This window comes from Lutra lutra, chromosome 13 (genome assembly GCF_902655055.1).
Source record: "Lutra lutra chromosome 13, mLutLut1.2, whole genome shotgun sequence".
NCBI lineage: Eukaryota > Metazoa > Chordata > Mammalia > Carnivora > Mustelidae > Lutra > Lutra lutra.
Window position 1 is genome coordinate 86,893,435 of NC_062290.1, and position 21,251 is coordinate 86,914,685.

At 48.5% G+C, this 21,251-nt stretch overlaps 1 protein-coding gene across 1 annotated transcript in view; it reads left to right on the forward strand.

The window, feature by feature from the left end:
* Window positions 1–21,251, forward strand: part of MVB12B (multivesicular body subunit 12B) — a 183,529-nt gene that overhangs the window by 74,028 nt on the left and 88,250 nt on the right. Inside the window, exon 6 of the mRNA XM_047701014.1 lies at window positions 1,319–1,441. Coding sequence (XP_047556970.1) covers window positions 1,319–1,441 — 123 coding nt within the window. The remainder of the gene's footprint in view (window positions 1–1,318; window positions 1,442–21,251) is intronic.

The window sequence follows — 21,251 nt, forward strand, 5'->3', positions numbered from 1 at the left end:
GAAAAGATAGCTAAATAAAGCATATTTTGTATCCTCTCGGGGCAAAAAATTCCTTTTCAGAAGAAGACAATTCCAGTATTATTTTTAAGGAAGGAAAAAGGACAGTGTCCAGAACTCTGAGTCACCTTTTTCTTGAAAATGAGCATATACATTACTCTGCAAGAGTTCAGAGTTGTCGACTGGGGGAGACAAACCTCAGGCTGAGAATAGCCCCTCCAAGGCTGGGACCACGGGGCCATCGCTGAGGTGGGATGGAATCAGCCATCTGATGAGCCGTGATCATGCTTTAGAATAGTTCCTGTAGTGTACTGAGAAGTTACCAGACGTCTCCACTGAATAAATCTGCCCTCATCGTTTGACGAAATGCAGTTCTATGGGGGCATTTGAGAAGTTTGAAGTTGGATGTGGCTAAAATAATCCCATTCCAGTTCCTAAGACCAAACCTGTATCATAAACACTCCTAACCAGGTGGGGTGGCACATCAGGGAACAGGAGACCCGATGTGGCATCTGTTGAGTCCTTTTGTGGCCGCTCCTGTTTGTAGTGGTTCATGGGGCACATGCCTCAGGCTTTGTCCTTTGAAGAGGTCTCACCAGCTGCCCCTGCGAATGAGGCCAAATGCAGGTGACATCCAGGCTGTAGGAGTTTATCCAGAAGTTGGGACGTGTCCTTGAGCAGGGTGGCGCTAATTCCCATCATAGGGAAAAAGCCTGGCACAGGGGGACACCTGGGTGGCGCAGTCCTTAAGGATCTGTCTTCAGCTCAGGTCATGATCCTGGGCTCCTGAGATGGAGCCCACATTGGGCTCCCTGCTCAGAGGGGAGTCTGCTTGTCCCTTTCCTACGCCCCTTACTCCTGCTCATGCACTCTCTCTTTCTCTTTCAAATAAATAAAATCTTAAAAAAAAAAAAAAGCACATGCGTCCATTTGCCCATTGTTGCCCCCATCTGTCTCACCGTAACCACAGAAAAGACTTGAAGTGGATTATTACAGAATTATGCATAATGTAGTGGCAAAATCAAAAGAATTTTGAAGACTGAGAACCAAGGAAAATGTCAATAGTGTAGTAGGAAGTCTGCTGGCTCCAGGGCAGGTAAAGAATGAGAGCCTGACTTGTTGGGACAGTCGACTTCACATTAGGCTCTGAACTCTAACACCCAGACCACAAACAGCGGTGATAGAATGGATCTTTGTGGGCAAGAGCAGTCTCCCGGGCATTTGAGGCTGTGATTCTTTTAACTGAGCTGGTTTGCTTTTGTTGCTCAGGTGAATGCTTCGTGCTGGACCACACTATGACAGTTTCTCTCTTCTCCCAAAGGGAACTGAACAGCATGGGGATCTGGTACCGAATGGGCAAAGTACCGAGGAACCATGACTCATCTCAACCCACAACGCCTTCCCAGTCATCAGCTGCTTCCACCCCGGCCCCCAACCTCCCCAGGTGAGGCCTCATCGGTGGTGTCTGGTGCTGTTAGGCGTGTTACAGTGATGTGGTCTTGAGTCTCACTATGTAACATTTTGAACACTTCCCCTTAGCATCTACTAAAAACTGCAAACAAAAACTAAAAACTTGCTAGAGAAGATTTTTTTTTAAAGATTTTTTAAAGATCCAGTTAGAATGCTATCTTGTATCCATATTCTATCTTGTACATATTCTGCTCCTAAGATAGCAGAATATGTGACGTTCAGTTGGCTTTGCTCTTCTAAAGAGCTCGTAGCTACACACAGACATGTGACTTGTAGCCACGTGGTTGGGAACACTGGCCATAAGAAGAGAGAATTCCTTCTCTGCCTTGGCCAACAACTCCTTTGAGGGCTGGTAAGTCATTTTGTTCATGTTCATATCATTTCTTTTCCCACTGAGCTACAAACTAAGAAATGGGTAGTTTGGGTATGAGAGAAGAGAGAGGAGGTTTTCAGGAGATGTTGGTTTCAATAATTCCACAAAGAAACTGAGGTGAGCAAACTGGTCACCTGATTTCAGTTGTAATAGAGGTAGTCGTGGTCTCTGTGAAAGCAGGTGTTAAAAGCATCCTATCAAATAAAAAGAACACTTACCTCTCAGCACTGACTTCTCGTGGTGAGTACTGCGTAACGTCGAGAATTGTCGATTTCCTATGTTGTGCACCCGAAACTAATATAACATGTGTGTCCACTATAGTTCAATAATGATAATAACAAAAACCTGGGCCTTACTATAGTGAATTATTTGAGGACAAGGAACAGCAATGAGGGATTACATTGGAGAAAGGCATTACAAAAGTAAATAAAACAAGAATTGGCAAGGCCGTGCTGTTTGGGGAGGGATGTAGCATAAACGAGAATGTGTCTAAAAGCTCCCGCGTGGGTGAACAGAGATGAACAGTGTCTGTCAGGAGCAGACTGTGGGGCACCTCCAGGGCCCCACAAACCCCGCCACACACGAGGAGGTACTGAGGAGAGGGTGGTGTGGCCACCTGGTCTCTGCAGCGCTATTCCCCTAGCTGAGCGTCCGCCCCCCTTAGAAGAGCGCCACTGTCATGAGCCAGGAACTCAGGGGATTCTGTCCTTTGGGACACCCCCCCCATAAAGACAGACTGATCTTCCTTTCGATAGTTCCAAAAACCCACTGATACTTGAGCTTGACTCCTCAGAATCGCCTGGAACTTGACAAGCAGTTTTTAGTCTCGCTTTGGCATGAAGAGCCTGCAAGAGGCTGGTGAGCTGTTCAGTCTCAGGGTGACAGTGACGTGTCTCCAGTTTAGGGGTACAGGACTAACACAGCTCAGGTCAGCATTTTCATGGTCCTTTCTCAATACCCAGAGCATCGGCACAGCTGCGGTCACTGTCACCTGCGCTCGGGGTCGGCTCAGGCCCATAGCCCCGGAGTGGTTACAGCTGCTGCCTGTTGACATCACATGGTCTGGAAGGGCCTAAGCTTGGGCCCCACCTCCGGGCAGGCTGGAACTTTCTATTGAATCAAGAAAACTGCTTCTCCCAGTTAAAGCAGGAAGTGCAACCTCTCCCGAAGCTTGCCAGGCCGAAAGAGAGCACAGTCACTAGCAGCTGAAGCGAGAGGGCCCTAGAACACAGGCCACGGGAAGCCGAGCGGAACTGAAGGTAGTGCGTCCGAACAAAAGGTTATAAAGTTTATATATTATTATGCAAAACGCTTGCTGTACAGTTCGTGGTTTACAAGGGCTACAAGGAAGTTGGATCAGTTTTGTTTTACTTGCCAAATGAAACAGATGTCAAAATAGCCCATATAAAGTGTATTCCTGGGGCACCTGGGTTGCTCAGTCGGTTAAGTGTCTGCCTTCGTCTCAGGTCATGATCTCAGAGTCCTGACTTGGGCTTCCTGCCCAGCGGGGAGTCTGCTTCTCCCTCTCCTCCCTGCTGGTGCTTTCTGTCACTATCTCTGTCTCTCTCTCTCTCTCTCTAATAAAAAATCTTTAAAAATAAATAAATAAATTGTATTCCCGTGTCACTGGGTTAAATCCACTGGTATGCGGAAGGATAATTAAATGTTATGTTAATGCTTCCGGCTAAACGCCACCTTCTGTCCCCAGCTTTCCTCTCTCGCTAGTCAATCCTTTTTAGGTGGCATGCACATCTCTGTGAGCCTCCTAATGTATGGAGGAAAGGGGGTGTTGTTGTCTTTGCTTTTTGTATTTTCCTATCCAGTACCTTTGACTTAAAAAAAAAAAAAATGAAATGCTGATGTTTCACTCAAAATTTCCACTACAGATTTATGAAACGATGAGCATCTTATTTCCTTGAGGCTTTGGGTCTGTCCTCTCCCCAGCAGAGGAATCAGATAGCTTTCTCTCCGGTGGTGGTGAGCTGTGGGTGACGCTTGTTTTCCTGTGTGACGGTCTGCAGTGTGCCCATCGGCTGAAGGCTTCCAAATCCAGCTCCCGTGACCTCCTTCTCTTCCTCACCCCTAAGCTTCAGACTTTAAACTGGTAGTCTCTTCTTCCCTTGCTTTTTCATGTTGCAGTGTCTTTACTCATGTGGACAGCCATACGATGGTGTGTCTCAAATCCCGTGCCTTAGATGGCGCCTCTCCCAGGAAGCCTTCCCTGAACACCCTGGGGTTGGATCTGGGCTGGGCTTTCCTCTCCCAACGCTTCTTCTCAGCCATCATGCCTTCACCTTGGGTTGTGGACACGTTGTGAACTCCTTGAGGGCAGGAACCCTGTCCAGTGCCTGTTACTTCCTAGCGCTCCACCCAGATCCAGACATGTGTTCAGTTTTGCAGCAAATGCTTCTCCAACAGCCTGGGACCCTGTGCTGCAGGCCCGCCCCCTACCCCAACTACTCCTGAGTCTCTGAGCACTCCTTGGGTCCTTTTCTGACTAGAGCATAAGCATAAGAAATACTTCAAGTGTGGTCTTTTGTGTGGACGCGGATCCGGTGGCACAGCGGGGCTAGAGAGAGCGTGTGCGGTGATGCAGCGCCCTCTACTGACCAGATTTGGAGGTGGCCGGGAAGACTAACATGCTGGTTCCCAGCCAGGGACAGCAGGCCCTTTGCTCAGCAAATCCCTGGGTGGGGGGACTACAAGGGACCAAGGGAGGGGACAGTAGCAGACCTTGTTGCCTGCTTGAGCTCAGGCTTTTGTCTCAAAAGCTAAAAACCTGTGCTCTACCCTCATTGCTTATGTTGTTACTCATCTTTCAAAGAATTCCGTGCCGTTTTTTGGAGAGCTGTTATCCCCAGCTTAAGTCAGGCAAACGGTGTGGTTGGTTTGGTGGACTTTTCCAGAGTTAATGAGTCATCACCTGAGGACCTCCCAGTCCTCTCCAGAGGCAGGTGCTGGCCCCAGGAACAAGTGCCTCCTGCCTGTTTCCTTCCTGTTGTTGCAGAGAATGCTAGTTGGGAAGCCAGATCTGGGCTTGTCCTTTCAGAATGCTTGGGCCGCTAGAGAGGTGAGGGAGCCCCTTGGCTGTATCCAGTGACTCAGATTCGGTGTTTGGTCAAGTTCACGGCAAAAGACAGGATGACGTGTCTCAGCAGAGCTCTTCTTCCTTGGCCAGTGATGCTTCGTCTCACATGCGTACGTCTCTGCACACATTTCCTGACCATTTCCAAGCAAGACGGGCTTGCCACCTCCCCCAGGAGTGGGGAGCCCGTTTTCTCTCTGGGCATCCGTGCTGCTCCACCCTCTGCCTGTCTGCTCTGCACACCCTGCGCAGCATAGACTGGCCTTGGGGCTGAGGCACGGTCCCCTCTGCCCATCTGTCCGAGGACTGGCCTCAGCTTTGCAAGTCAGCCTGGTACATACAAGCAGACAATTGGCGTGCGGATGCGGGCTTTTCTGATGCTCTTCCATGCCACTGCCTTGGGACAGAGGGCAGGTAGCGGAAGCACCTTCCCGCTTCAACCAAAGCAGGTCCCGCTCCTCCCTCTCGCACCGGGTCTCACGTACGGTGCTGCTGCTGGTTCTGAGGTTTGGAAGAGCTCCGGGAGGCAAGTGAACTCACAACTGATGGAACACCGGTCGCCACAGAGTGTGGATACATGAATGGTTCCATGTCGTCCCGGGAGGGGGCCTCTGGTGGACCACTGCCCCCTGGCTTGCTGAGCGGTGGAAGCAGTGGCTTGATAAAGACATCAGAAGCACGCTTATCAAATTTGCAGATGACACAGAGTCATTAGGGAGAGCTGATGTGCCGAATGACAGAATCAATACTCAGTATTCTCTACAGCTAGAACACTCGCTGGAAGCAGGGGATGAAAGGTGATGGGAGAAAGCCTCATCCCCCACCCCCACCCCCAGGTTTAAAAAAAATCAGTTGCACAAGAATGAAATCGAGGACCCTGAGGACCCTGGCTTAGCAGTGATTTGTGCTCAGTGACCAGGTGGGCCCGAACTGGGATTGTGTGGAATGCGGCCTGGTGTGCCCAGTGGGGCACATTGAGGGAGGTAGTGTCCTACTCCTGTCAGGTTCATCGGGAGGGGCGCGTCCACTGCTACACACCCCCCTTTTAAAAAGTTAACCAAATTGAGCACTGACTTTGGGGATGAGGAATCGCCGTTTTGCTCTGAGTAGAGACAGGGCTGCCGGGCCCCAGGTGTTCAAATGGTCAAGAGGTAGCAGAGAGAAGGGTTTCCAGATGGGAGTGGGTCGTTGGCAGCCCCAAGAAGACAAAAAATTAGATCAAGTGGACTGAAGTTTTAAGGTGGCAGATTTAGGCTTAACGTGTTCCCCAAAGACAAAAATCCCATGGCGTTGAAGATGCCCCACTCAGAGGTGGTGCCCCGCCCCTCCCCTGCCACAGGCAGCATCCAAACAGCGATTGGCTTTTTCAGAGCTGCTGGGGTTCTTCATAAGCCTTATTTAAGAAGTGTATCTTGTCCCCAACCTCAAAACGTCAGGCTCCCTCAGCATCTGGGTGGTTCGGTCAGTTAAGCATCCAATGCTTGATCTCAACTCAGGTCTGGATCTCAGGGTCGTGAGTTCAAGCCCCGCAGTGGAGTCCGCATTGGGTGTGGAGCCTACTTAAAAAAAAAGACTCCACAGACCTGCACAGGAGGTCCTGCCGACACCTTACCGAGGGTGCCTCCGGGCAGCTGCAGTGGGTGGGAGAGGGTGCAGCACGGGGAGCTTGTCACCAGGGCCTACGCGTGTGGCTTTCCTTGCTTCCTCGTCATCTGACTTGTGGCCGCGGTTCCCTTCTGTTCACCAGTGCTGCTGGGTGGGTGTGTCTCTGAGCTGTGGAGGGCAGTGGGGCCCCTTCCCTGGGATGGAGGGCACGGGGGGGCCCCGGCGGTGCTGACCCTGAGTCTGTGTCCTGCCATGGACGTGTATTGTGCCCCTTTCTGGGTGCACCCGAACTAGGTAGTCCAGACTCCAGAGTGCTAGCATTTCTAGCTTACGTGGACCCCGGGCTCGGGCCCACCAAGGAGAGGCGGGACGTATGGTTCTAGGAGCTCCGCTGTGCCCTTCCCCTTGGCCTGAGTCTTGCACATTGTGCTTCTGAAGGAGGAGCTGCCCCCTCAGGCTGCGGGCACATGTGATCCTGCCCTGACATTGCCCACCACCCCCCCCCCCGCCCCGGGAGAAAGTGTCCTCCCCTCACCCCCACCCAGAGCCCCAGAGCACACAGTCCTTTGCCGGCAGTGGAGGCGTGCCCCCTGGCCTCCGCCTGCGAGGTTCAGGCTCTGGGGAGCCTCTCCCAAGTGCCAGGCAGGGCTGAGCTTCCCTTCGAGGCGCATGGTGCTGCCCCGAGTTGTTGCCGTAATCTCCTGGTGATTTGTCAGCTCCCAGCGAGTTGTCAGTCACAGGTTCCAAAGTCTGTTTCTTAGTGACAGACATAATTGTACTTAACTTTTTGCGTGGATGTTATCAATCTGTGACAGATACTCTGGGAAATGGGGCATTTTGATTGCAGAAGATCTGTCACAGGCATTTAGTCTTTCTCCCAGGGACACCAGGATTCAGTCACAACTTTTGCATGTCGATGTCAGGTTTTGAGAACATAGATCCTTGCTGACCTCAAAAATCGCTCCGTCACTCTGATCCCAGGGCTGTCATCTGAAAGGTTAATGGCTCTTCCTCAAGGAGAGAGACAATCACACGGCGAGGATCTGGAATTCAGGCCGTACCCGCCCAGGCGCGCCCCCCATCACAGCCATCGTCAGAGGCCCGGGAGCCACTGCACAATGTCCCCCACCCCGGCCGCCCGGACCCCACCTTCCTGGGGACGTGGGATCACCTCTCTACTGGGTCAACTCCGGAGTAAGCCAGCAAGTGGAGGCGGCCTCGGCATACCGGCTGGCGTCCTGTCGTCTAAGCCTCCACCAGCACTCAGTCACAAGATGATCTTTATGCTGCAGAGGACATGTGTCACCTGCCCTGTTGTGGCAGGATTGAATGGCGGCCGTCAGGCAGGCCGGGTTCCCCGTCGAGGTGTTTGCCGCCTGTACCGAGGGGCGGAAGTCTTGGCACTGGAGATGCCGCCTGTCAGGAGGCCTAGCGGATTTCCCTATTGTATAGGTTTAATGGAGAAGGCTCAGCCCAGGGGAGTGGAGGGAATTCCAGAGCTGAAAGCTCTTCTTTAAGGTCCCTCAGGGTCATCTGTGCCCTGTCTCAAGGTGAGATTAGAAGCCAAGGGCCCAGGGACGCCTGGGTGGCTCAGTTGGTTAGGCGGCTGCCTTCGGCTCAGGTCATGATCCCAGCGTCCTGGGATCGAGTCCCACATCGGGCTCCTTGCTCTGCAGGGAGCCTGCTTCTCCCTCTGCCACTCTGTCTGCCTGTGCTCACTCGCTCGCTCGCTCTCGCTCTCTCTCTCTCTCTCTCTCTGACAAATAAATAAATTTAAAAAAAAAATCTTAAAAAAAAAAAAAAAAGCCAAGGGCCCAGTCCAGTGAACCTTTTCCTCCCCCATAACGGTAAGCACGGTGTGTCCTGGATTCCTAGCTCACACCCGTAGGAACAAGAGACAGGTTGGGGGGGGGGGGGTGGTAACGTGAGTCCCTGGGGAGCACTCTGCCTTGGTCCCGTCAAAGGAGGGCTTGGGGCTGGCCGTCCCAGCGGGGGCCTTCAGAGCCACCCACCCCCACAGGGCGTGTCCAGGCAGGACTGTGGGTCTGGCTTCACTTGGGATAATTAGACTTCCTTTTCCTTCACACAAAGACCACACAGATTTTTGTTTATTTAACTTTAAAGATGGGATACACATTTTCATAGCCTTCCTGGCTGCGTTATCCCTTTGAAGATGAAGACTTCCTGCAGATGTTTTCACACAGAGGTCTGCTGTAGACTTGAGTTCCCATCACTCTGCCCCTGGTACCTTCCACCCGCTGCTTTCCAACAGCCAGGGGTGCCTCCGAGAAGGGCCGTCCGCGGGGTGGGACCTGAACATGGATTTAAATCAAATGTAGGTTCGAGGTTGCGCTTCCAGGGACTGACGTATTATTTCAGTAGCTCACCTTGACGTTCTTTGCCTAGAACTTTAAAGCCCCGGGTTGCCTGCCCTCCTGTTGGGATTTCCAGATTTCCACATGTTCTCTTTACTTTCTGGAACCTTCACTGGCTTCCTATCATCCGACATACCTCTCACATCACCTTGTATTAATCAGATGATTCTCTTCTTGACTCCTGAGCACCTCACCCTCCTTCCAGAACCGTCTCTGCTCCGGCCATTGCTATGTATCTTGGCCTGTCCTGCTGCTGCCCTCCGGGAAGGGGCAGATCAGACTCCAGAATGCAGAGGCTTGGTCCTGTCCACCTTCCAGCCTAGGATAGCTTTCACCCCTTCTAGAAAGCCCGGCTCAGACTGTTTCCCCTCTTCCCCTCTTCCAATTGCTTGTACCAGACAACTCGGCATTTCACATTTTCCTGTCATTGCTACATATATTTATGCTTGGTCCTATGACCAGATTTGCTGGCTTATTGATGACAGGGATTCTCCTGTTTCCTTTCTGTCCTTTAATGCTTTAGAAAAGGCTAGACACACAGAAATACAGATGATAACATTGTACTCCCGTGCATGGCAGCTCAGCGAGTACTTTGAACCCTTGTCCTCTCAAGTCGGTATGTGTTCAGTGGAAAGTGCCTGGTCCCAGAATGGCAGGGACCTTTGAACACCGGGTTCCTGGCATATCTGTTGAATGTATAAAGTGAGCTGGTTTAGATACATATGACCAGGTATTAATCTATTGATCTGTCCCTCCTTCCATTGATTCTGCCAGCCAGCCAGCCAACAGAGACTTACATTGTATCTGTTAAGTGTCCGACACTTTCCAAGTGCTTTACAAATAAGAACTCCTTTAATCCTCATAACAGCTCTGTGAGTAGGGTACTGTCCTCACATCCACTTTAGACCAAGGGGGTGAAATCCCTTTCCCAAGTTCATGCAGCTACTGAGAGTCAGAGCTAGGATTTGAACTCAAGCAGGTGAGCGGCCTGGGGCTTACATACTCCACCCCAAGGCTGCCGGCCACAGAGTCACCGGCTGGGAAGCAGCCACCCAGGTGTCCCAGCTGTCTCCACGTGCGGCCTCTGCCGGCTCCTGGCCAGCAGCCGGGAGCCACGGACTGGCCAGAGTGTGCCCGTGTGGGCGCGGGGGAGCCCACTGTCTTCCCAAGACTCCACGAGGTCTGCATTCACACCCTTGTAGGAGACCCGTGAATGCTGGCCCCGGCCCCGTCTGCCCAGGCCAGAGATGGCAGCTGAGAACAGGTACCCAAGGGGGTCCCGGCGGCGCAGCTCCCAGCAGCTGTCTGAGTCTGAGATTCCAGTGGGTTCCAGTGGTGTGATGTATCCTGGCCGCCAGGAGAGCGGCGTGAAAGAGACCTGGGGGGAACGTTCAAAACGCTCATGTCCCTGCACTGCGACTGCTTTTGCAACAGTACCCAGCTCCGCAGCGGTGTCCGAGCGAGGCTGTAGGGGGTTTCATCAGAATGCGGTTTGGTAGTGTTGGATATGAGTGATGAGTTTAGGCTGAGCAATACACTTTTTGGTATTAATTTTTAATACGGCTTCTTGGGAAGTCAGAGCTTCTACTTAATGAAGAATTGACTATTAGTCAATACAGCTTCCATCCCTTCTTTGCTTTCACTCGTACACCAGATTTTGACAAGGTAGTTGCTGCTCATAAATGCGGTATCTTTGTAATTTTTGTGACTCTGTGAGTGTCTAATTTTTCTTGGTGGTTATGACGGTTCTGCGCGCTGCTTGGCGTTGTCCCGGAAGCAGGGCCGTAAATGTGGAGTGATTTCCTCCCGTGCCTGCTTCGAGGGTGCACGCGGGCTCTTTGTGCACTTGGTTTAAGCTCCAGGGTTTGGAGAAAGGCCTTTTTCAGGATTATGAAAATAGTTTTCCGTGTGTCAGAACAGATTTATCAGTTCACTTTAGGGTCGGTTTTGTGAACCAGACCATTTAGGGGAGGATATTTTACCTTTTATCCGAGTGGAAGCTGACAGTCTATTTGCAGGGAGGGCTATGGAATATTTCACCTGGGTCTCTCAGTGTAAATCTAGCTGCCGAACAAAGTAAAAATGGGCATTAAGTGAAATTTCCCACTATTTTACCCACCCCCCTCCAACCTCCACCCCAGTGCTGTTCTATTTCGAGGCAGGCTTTCAATTATTAATTTGGATATTTAATAAAATCCTGTGCTTGCAGTAACTTTTAAAAAGATCCCTTGAATTTTATTCGGGTCGGGTTTCTGCCCATGGGTTGGGTAGCGTTCAACTTGAGTATCTTTTCTTAAGCAGATGTTTTGTTTCCAGTTGAATGATAATGTTAACAATTATTAGAATAAATAAAATTATCATGGTCATTATTTCAGCTGCAATTTTTTGAGCATCGTGTGCCAGGCATTGTGCAAACACTTCATAGCTATCGTTTTAATCTTTATAACCATGCAGTGAGGTGCATAATGGGAATGAGCGAAGCCTTTAAGAAATGAGCAAGCTGCAGTGGGGAGAGGTGGCGGCTGGCCCAAGGGCAGAGCATCGGGACTTGGGTCAGGACCGGAGCCTGGTCCCACTATCCCTGCCCGAGTATTGGGACTTCACCTCCGTGTCTCCTACGGCCTCACCGGGGACCAAACGTTAGCCAGAAGCCATTCCAGACCATGGTTCCCATCGCACCTCCTTATTCGTCATTGCTTTATTTTGCTAAATAAATTATTTTCCACGGCTTCTGAGATTGATTGAGCAAGAAGGAGAAGAATGTGCCTTTGATTCTTTGTTAGGGTCTGTTGTTTTCTGCTCGGACTGTTCCCTGCCCACCCTGCGCTCTCACGCACGTAGCCTTTTATGGATCTGAGTTTGGCAGTCTCCCTGCTCTTGAATTTTGGAAAAGCGGATATTTTAGTAGGCTGGAAGAAGATGAAAAGCTAGAAGTGCCCATATGTTCCTTGTTTTTAAAAGTAGGGTCAGTGAGGTTTAGAGACTCTTTAAATATTTCAGTTTATAAGATTAGACTAGATCATCTGGAATGGAAGTGCGGTGCCCTGGGTCCCAGACTTCTCTTTTTTCTTCATTTCTTTTATATGGGAGGTAGGTGTTTGGGCATGGCAGGGTTCAAGTGTAATAAAACTTAAATGTAGTGAATAAATACCACGATTTGGAGTGGTGCTGCAGCTATGAAGTTAGTTTCCTTTCTTTTTCTTTGTTTCTTTTTTTTTTTCTTTAAGTAATCAGGGACTTGAAAAATAGCCGATTGGTACGAGGATGGTGTAACTTCACTGAAAACTCGGAAGCTTTAAAGGAATATATAGTTTCTGGCATTTTTCTACGGAAGCGTTTTCTTCACCCGGTTAAATCTTCGCGGGTCGACATCAAGCATCCATCCTGAAGTGTCTGAGTCCTTTGGAATTGCACGCAATTGTGTATTTCGTTAAAACCACTCCAGCCTCTGCCTTCATTCTCTCTTGGAGTAGGGATGGCAAATATGTCACGCTGCTGGTTTGTCTCAATCCCAAGAGAACCGCAGAAGCCAGGGTTCGGAGCATCTGCCTAGCCCAACCCCAAGTTCCCAACGAGGGGCCTCCGGAGGGGACTCGATGCCGCACACGCGGAGAAAAGGCGGGTTTGGGTCCAGGTCTCGCCTCTAGTTACAGTGCACCCAGCACCCCACACTTCTGGCCACGAGGCGGGACAGACAGCCTCTTACTGCCTTTGGTCGCCCCACGTGAGGTCCTGGGAGACCCCTGCGTGAGGGAGGCCTGTGGCCACCAGGACGCCCAGATGGGAGGGACCTGGACCTTCATTGTTTTCTGGGGGTCCACCCTTCCCCACCGAGAGTAAGCGGGAGCTCTGTGCTCGCCCGCGTGTCCTGTCATGTTCATTCACTCTCCATACCTCTTCGATTCTAAATTTCAGGAGTAATTTGTCACTTTAGAGGAGGGAGTCATTAATAACCATTATTTAGAACTGTCGAGCCTTCCTCTCGGTGTGTGAGTGTCTGAGTTAAGTATCCAAAAAATTGGCCTTGTTGGTGGCAAACAGGGCCTCGATGTTGACATCCGAGGCTGCCCACCCCCACCGGCCTTTCTCACGTTCTGGTTATTCCAAGTCTGTCTTTAATCACCGAGAGGGTGGCGGCCGAGTGGTTGAAGCCCGTCCTCCTGGAATTCATTAGTATTATTACCAAAGACCGTGTTGTAAATTGTTGATTTTTTTTTTTAACTGTTTGGAAAAAATTTCTCCTTAACTATTTCATTTTAACGTGCTTTAAAAGAAAAAAAAAGGAAGAAAGATTTTTCTCATCAAATATTTGAAACGAAATAGTTCAGAAACCTCGACTTCAGATCTCACCGGGTGTGGGCTGAGGGGTTGTCCTAAAAACTGAAATAGCGTCTCAGCCTCCCTCAGGCTGTGGGGTGGGGGCCCCCAGCAAGAACCCCCCCAAACCTGCCCACCGTGGTTAAAAAGAATTGGCATTCCACATATATTAATGCACATTGTTATTCTTTAAAATTAAAATTCCTCTAAAGCAGTAATAATTACTGTTAATATCTTTCAGTGGAAACTTACAGTAAAGGAGCAATAGTAGAAACAGTATTTAAGGGAGAGCTGCCGGCGTGATAAGAATGCAAATAAGTGTTATTAGCCTAATGATTTTGCCGTCGCCATGGTTGTGCGGCAGCAGTGTTGTGAATATGTCATCCGGCACCCGTGAATTTGGAAAGTGTGTCAAAACACAACTTCAATTAGTTTGCTCTAATTATGGCTCTGGAGAGTTTGTAACTACATCACTCCTCATTAAAAGAGATTTTCTTATATGGATTAATGTAATATACAAAGGAAAGTTTCAAAGTTCCTGACGCCGTTTGCTCCCGCAACGAGCAGGCTCAAAGCAGGGCTGAGGGATCCTGGGTCTGCTGGTGCCCACCCGCCCCGGCCAGGCCTGGCAGAGGCAGGGGACGGAGCCAGGTGAGGGGGTGGGGGCCAAACCAGGGGTTGTGGCCAGAGGGGCCTGCGCTGGCACTGCACGGAGCAGCTCATCCCTCTGTCTGGTAATCGGCCACCTGCTAAAGTGGCCATTGCAAACAGTTTTGTCGATAGCCACAAGAGAGTAAATGAACCCATCTCAGGCCTTTAAACTGCTGATCCGGAGCTGTGGGGGTGTCCCTCATTCACAGCTCCTGTGGAGTCTGGAAGCCGAAAGTGCTCACGACCTCCCATGGCCACGTGCCATGTGGGAAGCCAGCCTTCAGTCATGTCCTGGGGCCTTGCAGGAGATTTCATGGGAAAATTTATTCGGGGTCCTGCAGGATCACACCACCTCTGCAAAATGTCAAACGTCTTGTCATGGAGTGAAATAGTATTTTAAGGAAATGTTATCGCTTGTCTGAGCTGCTGGGTAGGTATGTTGTTGTGGGGGTGGGGCATGCCTGGGTGGTTCAGTCCCTTAAGCCTCCAACTCTTAGTTTTTTGTTTTTGTTTTTGTTTTTAAGTTTTTTTTTAAAGATTTTATTTATTTATTTGACAGACAGAGATCACAAGTAGGCAGAGAGAGAGGGGGAAGGAGGCTCCCTGCTGAGCAGAGAGCCCGCCGATGTGGGCCTTGATCCCAGGACCCTGAGATCATGACCTGAGCGGAAGGCAGAGGCTTAACCCACTGAGCCACCCAGGCGCCCCCCAACTCTTAGTTTTGGCTGAGGTCATGATCTCGGGGTTGTGAAATGGAGCCCCGAGCTGGGCTCCGCTCCGGGCATGGAGTCTGCTTGAAATCCTTTCTCCGCCCCTCCCCCTTTCTCCGCCCCTCCCCCTTTCTCCACCCCTCCCCCTTTCTCCACCCCTCCCCCTTTCTCCACCCCCGCCCATTCATGTGCACTCTTGCACACTCACTCTCTAAAATAAATAAATAAAATCCTTTTAAAAACTGCTTTGTCGAGCTGTTGCCATTTTGAAAGAAAAAAATCCATGTTTTCTTATGCTGTTACTGACTTCCCTCCCCTTGAACACCAGTAAGGCTCTGCAGTGCCCACCTCTGCAAGGCTCCAATGTACAGGGTGTAGACCGCTATACCAGGTCTCAGGTCCACTTGACAAGGCCGTTTCCTTGAGCTTTGCTGCCCCTCTCCATGCCCCATTCCCCTGAGCAGCTGGCCACAGCGTCCTTGTGACTCCCCAGTTGGAGGAACTCAGTGGTACAATATGAATCCAAGAGTTAAATTTTAGAATGCTTGTTGAGTCCACCTGGAATTTGGGTGCAACTCCTCACCCCCCCATTTATATACACAATGCAGGATATCCAAAATACAGCTTTGAATATGTTTTCTTGACCTTTGATTATTCTCTTTGTCCTTATTTCTGGTGCGTACTGGGGGATATATAACTTGACTTGACCTTCTTTATACCGCTCACAACCAGTATTCTCTTGAATGCATTCTGTCACTACTCCAAGTCTCAATTTCCTCTTCTGGAAAGTGGGGATAAGAATATCACCCTTGCAGATTGTTCTGAGAAATAAACAGGGGACACATGAAAGTGCCACGCCAGGCCCACAGTGGGTGCGTGTGCACGTGGCCTTCTGTCTTCATCCAGGCTTTAGTTCAGGGTCCAATCTGAGCCCGAGACCTCTCTGTTGCCCCCATTTGGCTCCTTTCTGCCCCAGCTGTAGCTTCAATCACACCCCCGCACCCCCCACCCGCCGCCAGTTCTCGGAGAGCCAGACTGTGGGCACAGGGGCCCCGCAAAACTGGGGCAGGGATCTGGGGCGGGATTGCTGTGCTCACAGGTAAGCAGCTGGTGAGGGGTTAAGATAGTAATTGTGTAAGTCTTCCAGGCTTTCTCCCAGTTCTGTGATAATTTGATGAAGAACTTCACCCTAATTAAATATTCAAATTAGGAATAAGTGTCAATATGGCTTCCCATTGCCTGGAATGATGATTAATTGTATTCAAAACTCTAGTGGCCCACTGTAATCTAAACTGAACCGTTGTTCTTGATTATTTTCTGCACCACACTTGCCATGTTTTTGTTTTAAGATTTAAACTAGTAATTGATTCGCCATATGCTGTTGAGCTGCACATACTTTAAAGCTGTGCGTTTAGGAACTTGGGGAGTTTGGAATTTTGATTTCCTTAGTCTTCCAGTGGCAGTTTTCTTGTCCAGTGCGGAGTGCTTTGGTTGGGAGGGGGTGGGGTGTGCTGCCCAGGAGGAAAACTCATTATATAGTCAATTTGGTAGGCTGAAGTTGTATTGATCACAGCAAATGGGTTGCTTGAATAGAAAATAGAAAGTCTGCATTTACATTTGGCTTCTGTTTTGCATTGTCTCGGCAAAGCAACATGTTTCTAGTGGAAAAAGCATCCACTCAAATACTAGCTCAGCCAATTTCTTTTGCTGTGTGTCCTTGGGCAAGTCTCCTAACCTCTCTGAACCTCCTTTCACCTGAAGAGTAGAAAAATACTTACCTTGTTGGGTTGGGCTGCTTAGAGAGGAGTGTGAATCACGAAGAATAGTTCAGGTGCTCAGTGAGTAGTAACTGTCATAGTAATAGATGATTGTGGGGACTGAGCCTTCAGTGTTGTTCCCCCTGCCTCCCGCCTCCTGACATCTGACTCTAAAACGGTCTCGCATTTCTCTGATTCCAGGAGTCTCCATTGCTGTCTCTTCCTCTGTGACATCTCCCAGCTCATTGCCTTGACTCTTGAATTTCTGCTTCATTGTTTGAGGCTTTTCTACCCGTCCCCACTTGCAGTCTTTTCTCTTGACTGATGGGACCACAGCTTCGACAGCCCTGGACTGGGCACTTCCTGGGGTTTGGTGGAGTGCCTGGTCCATGGTAGACAGACACTCAACAGATAATTTGTTGTGTTCTTTTTTCTTTTTCTTTTCTTTTTTTTTTAAAGATTTTATTTATTTATTTATTTGACACAGAGAGATCACAAGTAGGCAGAGAGGCAGGGAGAGAGAGAGGGGGAAGCAGGCTCTCCGCTGAGCAGAGAGCCCAATACAGGGCTCAATCCCAGGACCCTGAGATCATGACCTGAGCCACCCAGGCGCCCCTGTTTGTTTTCTTTATCTTTTTCTTTTTCTTTTTTTTTTTTTTTTTTTTTTGGCCATTGCTTTAAAATGGAAACATATAACCTTATTTGCATATCTTTAGAGCTTTTTACTTTATGATCTAACCGATTTATGTGTTTCAATTTACTTGTAGATATATTCCTAAAGAGGAAAGATAGAAGTCTCATTTGGCTGTTTTTTGTTTTTTGGTTTTTTTAAATTTTATTCTCTTAGAGCAGTTTTAAGTTCACTATAAAATTGAGAGGAAGGTATGGAGATTTTCCATATATCCCCTGTCCTCACATATGCACAGCTTCCCTGTTCAATATACTCACTAGAGTGGTACTTTTTTTTTTTCCCCCACCAGGGATAAAACTACACTGACACATCGTAATCACCCCAAGTCCACAGTTTACCTCCGGGTTCACTCTTGGTGTTGTACATTTTGTGGGTTTGGACAAAGGTATAATGACAGACATCCATCATTATAAAATCATCAGAGTATTTTCACTGCCCTAAAAATCCTCTGTGTCCTGCCCGTTCACCTCTCCCCTAGCCCCTGGCAACCACGGGTCTTTTTACTCTCTCCACAGTTTTGCCTTTTCCAGAATGTCCTAGAATTGGAATCCTATGGTATGGAGCCTTTTCAGATTGGCATCTTTCACTTAGTGATATGCATTTATCGTTTGGGTTTTTTTGTTTTTTGTTTTATTTTTTAAAAGATTTTATTTATTTATTTGAGAGAGAGACAGTGAGAGAGAGCATGAGCTAGGAGAAGGTCAGAGAGAGAAGCAGACTCCCCGTGGAGCTGGGAGCCCGATGCGGGACTCGATCCCGGGACTCCAGGATCATGACCTGAGCCGAAGGCAGTCGTCCAACCAACTGAGCCACCCAGGCGTCCCTCGTTTGGGTTTTTGTTTTTTTTTTATCTCAGTGCCAAATCCTGTTCTTGGCCTATAGTAGGAGCTCAGTTAAAAACTGGTGGACCGAATCAGTCCCAACACAAGATTATAGCAGCCTTGTGTGCCTGCTGGTACCACAGTCCGTCTGTCTTGGGATGGCATCAATTCATTCAGTTTATTTGGAATTAAGTTTCAAGTCTGGGCATAGAAAGTTTATGAGATAGTAGATATCACTGTAAAGGAAATGGGTCTTTAGGTTTTACAAAACCAGACTTTGCTGGTGTCTGTCCATCACAAAACAAAACAAAGCTGTCTCATCGGTCCGTGAAAAATGGTAGTAAAGTTGGCACATGGTGATTTCTTTCTGAGGTTGGCTCCAAAATCAATGAAAAAAGAAAAACCCCATACCGGAAATTATTTTGGGGCCTGGAGTCATTAAAATAACTGACTCTTGGTTTTAGTAGAATGAAATGACAAGAAAAATGTGCAACATTGTCTCATGTTATCTCTGGGTCTTCACAGATCTGAATCCTAACTCGGGGCTCAGTTTGGAAGCACGGGGGACCCGGAGCTGGAATCCTTTCTGTGAAGTCTTTAAGGACGGTGCTGGTGCTGGTCGGGCCTTCCAGCTGAAAATGATTCATTTTAATTACCGTCCAGGGCAATCTGATACCTGAGCATATGGTCCTTAAGAAATAAGCTTGCCTAAACTGTCAGCGAGCGTGGGCAATGGTCAGGGACCTCATTCTGACACCGTTGACCAGCCTTGGAGAGCGGACGCTCTAAAAGGTGCTTATTAAAATGCCAGCAGGTGCAGCGAGGGTCCCCTTCCCTGTGACTCCCTCCCCCTGCTTGTGCCAGGTGTTTTATAAGAGCCTTTTTCTTCATTAAATGGCATTCATTAAGCACGTCCTTACACCTGGCACAGAAGCTGTGTGTCACAGATGACTTCTTCCCGATGGTGTTTTGCAGGAATAAAATGGAGTTTCATGTAGCCGTTTGCTGTGTTCTTCCCCACACCTGACCACCCTCACTCGATTATCGTGGCTTTTGCATATTATATTCCTCTGCTGCCACCCACCCCCATTTCTGTACTTTCTTTCTGTATGTCACCTCTGGTCCTTGTCCACCAGCAGACGGGTCCTCTAGAAAACAAGATGTTCCTTTAGCACCAAACGCTGTGCTGTCTGCTTTCATATACGTTTGAAAGCTAGACTAACTCCCAGCAACTTCTGTTTAATGCCATCTTCTTACTGATAAAAAGAAAACTTCTCATTGGGAAAAACTAACACGTAAAATATGTGAAAGGGGAGGAGGAGGGGAGTCTGTATCCACGCTGGCCGATCCGGTCCTGCCGCCAGCCCCGGGCCATCTCTGCTGGGAGCTGGTGTTTTCTCCCAGGCCCCTTTGATCCTTCCACGCATCCGCATATGCATAACCACAGAAATACACTCCGTGCAGGGGAGTTTCTGTACGCAGATCTTGTTTCGTTTCATTTTATTTTGACCGAACAGCTGAGTCTTAGAGATTTGGCTGTGGTGATATTTAAAAAAAAACAAAACTATGTCTGGCTCATTCCTTCTTGTTCTGTCCTCATCTAGTGTCCTATGAACATTTCCCCAGTTCGCTGCTCTTACAAACGCCGCCTGAAAGGACCCGGCTCCTACTTCTCCTGCCCCTGAGTTCCCTCCACAGGGTCCCACCCAGAAAACCTGGAAACATCATTTTATGTCCGGACGGTATTCTGAATCAGATGCTTCATAATGTCCTATAAATTATATCACGTTTATAACATTCCATAACGTTCTGGGTTTTGAGTCAAGCATCATGATTCCGAGCTGCGTTTTGTGATTTTCCCCATCAGGGTTCAGACCCAAGCTGTATCCCCTCAGGCAAGCGGCTGAGCCGTTCTGAGGCCATCTGTCAACCAGAGAGGATCCCAGAGCCTAGTCGTGGGGTGCAGGTGGGGGTTGCGTGATGCATGTGCAGGGTAAGCCCTGTGAAAACGGCAGCTAATGTTGTTTGCTTGTTTTTATCTTAAATAATTCCTTTCCCATGTTTCCGGTTATTTCCTCAGGCCACATTTCTAGAGGGAAAGCGAAAAGTCAGTCCTTTTGTCTGCTTCCTTCCCCGTTCTTAAGTCTTAATTTCACATCCTCTGGAGCACATTTGAATGTATTTCTTTCAGAGAAAGGGACGTGAATGATCTTTTTTTTTTTTTTTTTTTGGTCGGTGTCTTCACATAGAAGAGACAACTTGAAGGAATAAGTAGTTTCTGAAAAGCCGCTCTCTCTCCTTAAACTTCTGTGGCTCCATTGTCTTCAGGCCCATAGTATGATAGAGGAAAAGTCTGAAATCACCATCAGTGTCTGCCGGGATTCATCTAGTGGTGGGTCTCTCTTCATTGCCGTTCCCTAGTCCTGTCAGCCCAATTGGTTTCCTTCTTTAGCCTCCCCCCGCTTTTTTTTTTAAGTTTTTTAGACCAGGAAATATTTTCAGCTTTACTACAGTATATTCAGTATACAATAAACTGCACATATTTAAATAGAATTTGATGAGCTTGTATATTTACACTTACAATACCATCACCGAATTCAAGATCGTGCCACCTCCAAAACTTCCTTGTGCTCCTTCATAGTCCACCCTCCCTCCTCAGGCCGAACACTGATCTGCTTTCTATCTCTATGGGCTAGTTCATATTTCCTAGAATGTTCCATAATATAATGGAATAATACCATGTGTATTTTTTACCTTGCCTATTTTACTCGGCATTATTATCTTGAGATTTACCCACATCAAGTGTATCAGTAGTTTGTTTCCATTTTATTTTATTTTTAAAGATTTTATTTATTTGACAGACAGAGATCACAAGTAGGCAGAGAGGCAGACAGAGAGAGAGGGAAGCAGGCTCCCTGCTGAGCAGAGAGCCCAATGCCAGACTCGATCCCAGGACCCTGAGATCATGACCTAAGCTGAAGGCAGAGGCTTTAATATACTGAGCCACCCAGGCACCCTGTTTCCATTTTATTGTTGAGTAGTATCCATTGTGAGATGTTCTTCAGTATACTTACCAAGTCACCTATTACTGGACATTTGGCTTGTTTTTTATTACAAATAAACTGCTTAGTACATTTGTGTACAGATCTTTGTATAGACCTATGCTTTCATTCCTCTTGGGTAAAAACCAAGAAGTGTAATGGCTGGCTCCAGTGGTAGGATGTGATAAATTTTCTAAGAAACTTCTGTTTCCTACAGTGGTTGTACCATTTTACCTTCCCACCAGCAATGCAAAAGAGTTCCGTCTATTCCTCAACCTTGCCCACAATTGATATTTTGGGCGATTTTTGCTATTCTAGAAGACACATGTTGGCATCAGACCATGGCTTCAATGTCACC